The 8,015-nt window shown below is 41.0% G+C and overlaps 1 protein-coding gene across 4 annotated transcripts in view; it reads right to left on the bottom strand.

The window, feature by feature from the left end:
* Positions 1-5,995, bottom strand: part of Coq3 (coenzyme Q3, methyltransferase) — a 23,543-nt gene extending 17,548 nt beyond the window's left edge. Inside the window, exon 1 of one of the 4 annotated variants that reach the window (XM_055603277.1) lies at positions 5,425-5,995. In XM_055603277.1, the coding sequence (XP_055459252.1) occupies positions 5,425-5,629 (205 nt within the window). In that variant the 5' untranslated portion in view covers positions 5,630-5,995. Of the gene's footprint in view, positions 1-5,178; positions 5,241-5,323; positions 5,374-5,424 lie in introns of those variants that run through there. The other 3 variants (XM_055603278.1, XM_055603279.1, XM_055603280.1) reach the window with 3 other exon arrangements.
* Positions 5,996-8,015: the final 2,020 nt, after the last annotated feature.

Raw genomic sequence — 8,015 nt, 5'->3', positions numbered from 1 at the left:
AAAGAAAGAAAGAAAGAAAGAAAGAAAGAAAGAAAGAAAGAAAGAAAGAAAGAAAGAAAGAAAGAAAGAAAGAAAGAAGGGAGGGAGGGAGGGAGGAAGGGAAGGAAGGAAGGAAGGAAGAAGGAAGGACAGAAATGTTAGAAAGTAAAGTATCAGGAATGGAGGTCAAGGATGACTAAACACTGCATTCAAATATCAATAAGGAACATAACTAAAATGAGATACAACCAAATGAGCAAATCTAAGAGTCCATGGGATAGAAGAACAAGCTGAAATAAACACCAAATACATAGAATATCCATTCATTGCCATCAGAGCAGAAATTTCCTCGAATCTAGAGAAAGAAATGGACACTCAAAACACATCTGGAGACTTAGAATCCCAAATAGCTGTGACTGGAGAAAAGCTTCTCCACGACATGAGAGTCACGCTATCAAAACTGCAAAGTACTGGTTAAGAGCACACGCTGCGCTTCCGGAGTAGCGTTCCCAGCACCCATGTCAAGCTGCTCAGAACTGCCTGAAACTCCAACTCCAGGGGATGCAAAATCTGTGGCCTCTGCAGGCACCAACACTCCTGTGCAACACCCCCACATACTCATAATTTAAAAAATTTTAAAAACCTATTTTTCAAACGCAAAGTGAAAAAACATTATAAACTGTAAAAAGAAAAAAATATGCATAACTCACCTATGAAGTCTAACCATGAGAACAACACCAGATCTCTTGATCAGCAACCCTCAAAAACAGGATTGCTTTTCGAACTAAAAAACCCATGAAATAAAATACATTTCAAGCTCTCAAGAAAATAACTACCAACCAAGGCTGCCATATCCCAAAAATCCATCTTTTAAAATTGGCTGTGACGGCTAGGGAGATGCCTCAGCAGTTAGGAGCGCGGGCTGCCCTTCCGGAGGAATTGGGTTGGATTCCCAGCATCAATCTGGCAGTTCACATCAGATCTTAAGTGCCGTCCTCAGGCACCGGATGCTCTCTTCTGGCCTGTAAGGACAGCAGGCACACATACGGTCCACAGCCATAAATGCAAGCAAGCATCCATACACAGAAAAGAAGACTGACAGTGAAATAAGGATGTCTCCAAACAAGCACAAATAAAGCACTTCACCGCGATCACTAAGTCAGACCTGTCAAAGAATGTGGGAGGTGACTGAACCCAAAGGAAGAACAGCCCCAATCCTGAGCACAGGAGGCGGAGGTGGGCGGGTCTCCGTGAGTGTGAGGCCAGCCTGGCCTACAAAGTGAGTTCCAGCATACCCAGAAAAATTCACAGGGAAGAATTAACTTCCTGAAAGCTAAAAAGAAAGGAGAGCAAAGAGAAGAAGAATCCATGAAGTTGCATATACTGAACCAGTAAGTCCCTGACACTAACAGGGAAAAAGCAAAGACTAAAAATAATCCAAACAACCATAAACATCTCTCAATAATAACCATAGTGTGAAGGCTTCAACTAACTGATAAAGTGGCTCAGACTTTCTGATTAGATTAGAAAACTAGATGAACTAGCTGTTGTCTATGAGAAACAGCACTCTCACCCAGAATGAGAGTCAACGGTGGGAAATCAATCGATCAAGCAAACAAATTAAACATTAGCTGGAGCAGCTACTCTGTTGTCTGAAAGTCGAAAAAACAGAACCAGTCAGAAGAAACAAGGCCACTACATATTAATAAAGGGAACAATTCATTGATGAAACAAACACTGGAGCTCCCGACTTCACAAAATAAACACTAATGTGCACATAAAGTGTCAGGTAGGTCCTGACACAAGAATCACAGGCAATTTCAATATCCTGCTCTCATGCCTAGACAGGTCATCCAAACTAAGCATCAACGGACGGCTAGGGATCCGGCTCAGTGCTTGCCACGCAAGAGTGAGGATCAGAGTCCAGATCCTTGGTAGCTGGGTGGCTATGGTAGTAAAGTGGAGACAGGGAATCCAGGCAGTAAGAGGGCCAACTAGACTATAGAAGCCAGCAAGTAAGAAACCCTGTCTCAGCATACACACTAGAGAGTGATAGAGGAAGACATTAATATCAATCTGGCCTTTATATTCGTAAACACGCACACACATGTGCACACACAAAAAAATCAACAAAGAAAAGTAAGTTAAACTGTACCATTCGCCAAATGGAATTAAGTATCTATAAAACATTCCATCCAACAGAAACACAATACAAATTCATGGAATCTTCTCTGAAATAAAATGCATTCCAGGACATACATCAAGCCTTGCCAAAAGAACAGATACAATGTCTTTAAATATTATCAGGTCCCAGTACAATAAACAAGAAATCAATATCAATTTATAGAAACTTGAATGACCAAGGGCGTCGCTGAGGAAATCAGGGAAATTTAAAAGTTCCTAGATTCAAAAAAATATAAGCACAGCCTTTCAGAACCTTTGAGACAGAACTAAAGCAGTTCTAAGAGGACAGTCCATAGCTATAGGTACCAAACCTTTAAAGAACACCAGTGTTCCTCAAATGATTTCAATAAAATAGAAATAGGGAGACCACTACCAGACTCATCCCACAAAGCCAGCATTAGCCTCATCCCCAAACTGCATAAGGACAAACCAAGAAAGAAATCCATAGACCAATTTTCCTGATTAACACAGATGCAAAAATGCTCAGGGAAAACAGATTTCCTCTAAAATCTGGAACGAGACAAGGTCATCCATCCTCATATGCTTATTGAATATAATGCTTAAGATCTTAGCTAGAGCAGTAAGGCATAAGAAAGAATGAAGAGACATAAATAGGACAAAAAAATGTAAAATTATTACTATTTAGAGGGGGTTCCATTCACTAAAGCTTAAAACAAACCCAAGAACAATCTAACCAAAATGGTGAGATCTCTATAGGGAAACTTTAAAACACTAAGGAAACTGAAAGAGATGCTTGTTGGAAAGATCTCCTGTGCCTGCAGCTAGACCAAATTAATATTGTGGAACTGGCTGTATTACTGAAAGCAACCAACAGGTTCAATGAATCTCCATCAAAATTAAAAAATGAGATGGGTTGGAGAGATGGCTCAGCTGGTAAGAGCACTGACTGCTCTTCCAGAGGACTTGGGTTCAATTCCCAGTATATATCTCCAAGATCTGACACCCTCACACAGACACACACGCAGGCAAAACACCAATGTACATAAAATAAAAATAAATTATTAAAATAAAGTCCAATGAGATTTTTCATAGAACTAGAGAAAGCAATCCTTTTGTATAAAAGTACAAAAGTCTTCAAATAACTAATGCAACCATTAGCAGAAAAATCAAAACTGGAGGTATCACAATGTCTCATCTCAAATTATATTACAGAGCCACAAAAGCAAAAATGGCCTGGTACTGGCTCAAAACAGACACAAACATCAGTGGAATAGAACAGAAAGACACTCCACTGTGATAGCCACCCACGTGCTGGCTACACTGCACAAACACACAATGGAGGAAAGACAGATTCTTCAGCAGCTGCTGGGAAGACTTGGCTTCACACAGAGCAGAAATGTGGTCCATATTCCTCACTCCGCACACGTCAATTCTAAATGCAGCAAAGTCCTCGATTTAAGATATAAAACTCTAAAAGTGCTAAAAGAAAACATAGGGAAAACAGTGCAATACATAGGGAAAGATTTTCTGAACAGGAATCCAGTATCACAGAAATCCCTAAAAACTGACAAATGGGATTATGAGAAATTAAGTCTTTGACAACAGATGAAATAAACACTGGTGTAAAGAGACAGTCTACAGAATTGGGAAAAAAAAAAAAAGATTTTTCCTGAAATGTATGTATGAGTCAAGGGATTAATTTCCAAGATATATAAAGAACAGTAAAAATCAATCATTTTCCCTCACCCCAAATAATCCACTCACAATGACCTGAGAAAAACAAAACCAGAAACAGGGCAGTGGGTAAAGGCACTTCCCACTAAACTTGAAGTCCTGAGTTCACCCTCAGGACCCCCAGGGTAGAGAGAACCAGTTCCCAGAATTCATCCTCTGACCTCCACACATACGCCCACAGATACACAAAACAGATGCCGCCACACCACTTGGTATGCACAGAATACTTCCACGTCCACGTTTAGAACTGAATCAGTCACAGTAGCCAGGGAATGGAAGCAGCCTGGATAGCCACCAACAGATACAGAAAATGTAGTACATACACACAACGAACCCTTAGATAGCCTGAAGAAAAATGAAATTATGATATATTAGGCAAAAATAAGTCACACTCAGAAAAACAAAAACCATGGTTTGCTTTCTCCCTCATATTTTAAACCTAAATTTAAAATTATAGCAAGGCCTACCTGGTCTACACAGTAAGTTCCAGGTTAGCCAAGGCCACACTGTGAGGCCAAGTCTCAAAAACAACAAAATGGTATAATCAGGATCTACACACAGAATATTTATGTATATATATAAAAATATATATACAGAATCTATACAGAGTAGACATTTTTTTCAATTTGAGGGTTTTAAATTATTAAAAATAGTTTTCTTTTTTAATCACAAAGCTCACCCACTACAGGATATCTCACCAACTCTACTGTCACCAATCATTCTTTCTTCTTGCACACTCATCCTCCTGCACCTTGCTTTTTACAAAATCTATCAGTTTTTCTTGGAGACTGCTTTATAATATTGTACAGAGGTTTTTTGTTTTGTTTTGTTTTGTTTTTTGCTTTAATTAAGAACTGCCCAGTAATCCACTGCATGGCTCTATTATAATTTATCCAAGCAGCCCCTTATTAATTGGCATTTAGGTTGTTTCTTTTTTTTTTTTTTTTAATACCAAAACTACGGAATTTGATTAATTAGATAAATTTCTATATGTTCCTTTAGGTGAAAATAACAACAAAAAAATGTCTAAAAATGAGCAACTGTTATTACTGATTTATTTCTTACTTTCTTAAAACTATCCTAGTAACTTTTCAGGTGGGTGCAAATGGATTTAAGTAGGGCTTATTGCCTTTATTGACATATTAAAGTTCCCGACCATACCATCTCTACCGTACAGTAGTCATTTTCTTGTTAGTGAAACGAATTTTCCGCCTACTACTTGGGAGTTCAAAATCTCTAGCACCAAATGTAATCAGTCCCTTTCTTGGGCCTATCTGCCAACAGGCTGACTTATCTGATTAACTAAGCGTGGACGGTCACCAGGTGACTTCCGTGGCCTGGTAGGGAGAGCAGGAGCCTCGTCCAGGCTTCCGGGGTCAGAAGCTCACTGACGTCAAGTAGGACAGGACCAGGCCGCCGCTCCCCGGCGGCCCCGGGAGACGCTCTCCCAGGCGCAGCTCCTCACCCTCAGCTTCTCCCCAGCCGCCGCGGCCGCCGCTCCCCGCCGCGCTTGCGCAGAGCCGCAGCGGCGCGCAGGCGCGGAGGCCGCCCCGCACCGACACTCACCCGACCAAGCTGCGCGGGGAGGCTCCGCCACCGCGCTGGGCCGCCCCAACCCAAACGCTTCCAGAAAACGCACCCCACGAGAGCGCAGCCTTCCGCCTCGCCACATCGCCACAAGAATCGCAGTCCTCTTCCGGTCCCCCCTCACAGCAAATCCCCGACGGAAGGTTCCGACGCCCACACTCCCGTCCGCTGCGGGCTTTTGCATTTACGTTACAGGTCGTGTGAGTTTGTGGCCACTTTTAATTCGAGCTCCTTAACCAAATTATGTCTGCAATGAAACAAAATGTTCCTAACAAAAGACCACAAATACCTTCCATTCCTATGTATCACGGCGTGCAGATTTTGCCCTTAGCAAAATCTCCCCCAGAGACGTGTGTTTTCCTGGAAGGCCCTGACTAATGCTCGAAATGACAAGTATGGAAGCACTTCTGAGAGCAGAACTTTTTCTTTCAGGACGCTCAAGTATCACAGAGAACAGAAGTCCAAATTTAAAGTACCCAATACTTTTTCTGAAACTGACCCAATACTCTGTACAGGTTACACCGTGCGTAGCAAAAACAGTTTCGACAGTTTCTTTGGAAGTCGAAACAGGGATCAGCACGAACACTCCACTTCGGACTGCGCGCTAGTTTTTTTGTTTTGCCAACTTGACATTAACTCGATTCACCAGGAAATGGGGAACCTCACTTGAACTGTCACTAGACTGGACTGTGGGCTCTTTTGAGGCCGTTTTCTTGATTAATGGTTGATGTGGTGGGTGGGGTGGGGATCCAGCCCTTTGGTGGGTGGGGTGGGGATCCAGCCCTTTGGAAAGTGTCAACTCTTTTTTAAGTTGCTTTTTAGTCAGTGTGTTATCACAGCAAAGAAAGCAAACCAGGAATGGCTTAAAAAATATAGGGAATCATTATACATTTCCAAAAGGCAGTGTCATCCTCTGAATTAATGAAATTTACTAGGCTCTCACTTACATTCTCTAAGCTTTTCAGCTGCTATTACCATGTTGCGTCACTTTGGAGAAATACGGCCAGTTCTCCAAATGAAGGCCAACAGCTCTATACAAAAGTTAGCATGTCTTATGTTTTTGTTGGATTGACAGGTCCAGGGAAAGTCTACGGAGCAAACACGGTTAAAGGTCTAGGACTTCCTGTACGTGTATTCTACTCACATTAAACGTACACCACACAGCTTCACAGCCTTCCCAGTTTCACTCCAACAAGGCAATGAGTGAGGTGCCTTGAATACGGATAGGAAGCAAAGAATTTTCTAAATCCCGAGCACAACAAAAAGCTTTTCTGTTCTGCCTGAGCTGTCAGAAATAAAACTGTAACCCTGTAATGCAGTGGGTAGCCACTGTTGCAGAAATTTTCTAGAGTAACTCATCTCATCCGTAAGCAAGCTGTAAACTAGCGCATGTATTTTAGGAAACTCAGCACCTATGGAACATGTATGTGTTTTCTCCTGTTTTTAATCAAAAACTGAAGGATAAGTCACTTTATGTCTATTCAAAGTTTTAATCCTTTGAACAATCCACTACATCCACTCAGCTGAATGAGTTTTTGTATTTACTCAAAAAGATTATCACTCTGTAACTCTGGGAAACTCTAGCTTGCCAAATTCTACTTAAAACTGAACTTGAAGGGGAGCTGAAGAACTGGCTCAGTGAGGACCCAAGCTCAGTGTCCAGCACTCACGCTGTGACTCACAGTAACTCCCTCTCCAGACCATTTACACCCTCTTCAAGGCCCCTTTAATACAGAAAACACACATTCGCTATTACTATTTTTCAGTTTAGAAATTTCAGTATGTTAAAAAATATTTTTAACTAAAACTTTTTTGACTCCAAAAGCAAGCATGACTATAAAGCGGTTTTATAGGAATCTTGGGCCTTATGCAGCTCCTAAAATTTTCCAAATAAAAAAATTTTAAAGATCAGGGTCTGAAGAGATCACACACCATACCCCATTATAAAAAAAATTATTCTTGGGGCAGGTGAAATGGCTTAGTGGTTGAGAGCACTGTCTACATTTCCGGAAGACCCAGGTTTCATTCCCAGCACCCAGGTCTACAACTGCAAGTCAAAAATGTGTACAGTGTAGACATATGAAGGCAAAACACGGAGAAAAAAATTTTTAAAAATTAATTAAAAAATATGAGGCAGAGGCAGACAGATGAGTGAGAGTCCGAGGCCAGCCTGGTCTACAAAGTGAGTCCAGGACAAACAAGGCTACAGAGCCAAGGCTCTATATATGTTGCAAAGTTCATGTGCCATTATACTTCATGTTTCTTTAAATAAAATGGTTTACACTAAAATGGACTATATTTGAATATTTACCTATTATGTTTCATCATTATAAAAAGCAGTCAACAGGCAGAAGACATACATATTAAAAAAACTGCACAATATTTATATTTTGGGGCCTGAAACACATCTTGTAATTTCCTTTCCCAAATTAGATTAGATTATCTTACTGGGGTGGGGTCTACCCATATTCCACAATAACATATGATCTCTTCACTAAAGAATGTTGGATATATGCCTGCGGCGCATGTGCAAGTGTGGGCTACAGAAGAATGCTATTAAGTTAATACTA

The sequence above is a fragment of the Psammomys obesus genome, unplaced genomic scaffold (genome assembly GCF_907164565.1).
Source record: "Psammomys obesus unplaced genomic scaffold, mPsaObe1.curated_primary_1811, whole genome shotgun sequence".
Taxonomy (NCBI): Eukaryota; Metazoa; Chordata; class Mammalia; order Rodentia; family Muridae; genus Psammomys; species Psammomys obesus.
Note: the sequence above shows the minus strand (reverse complement) of the source record. Positions and strands in the feature narration are given on the sequence as shown.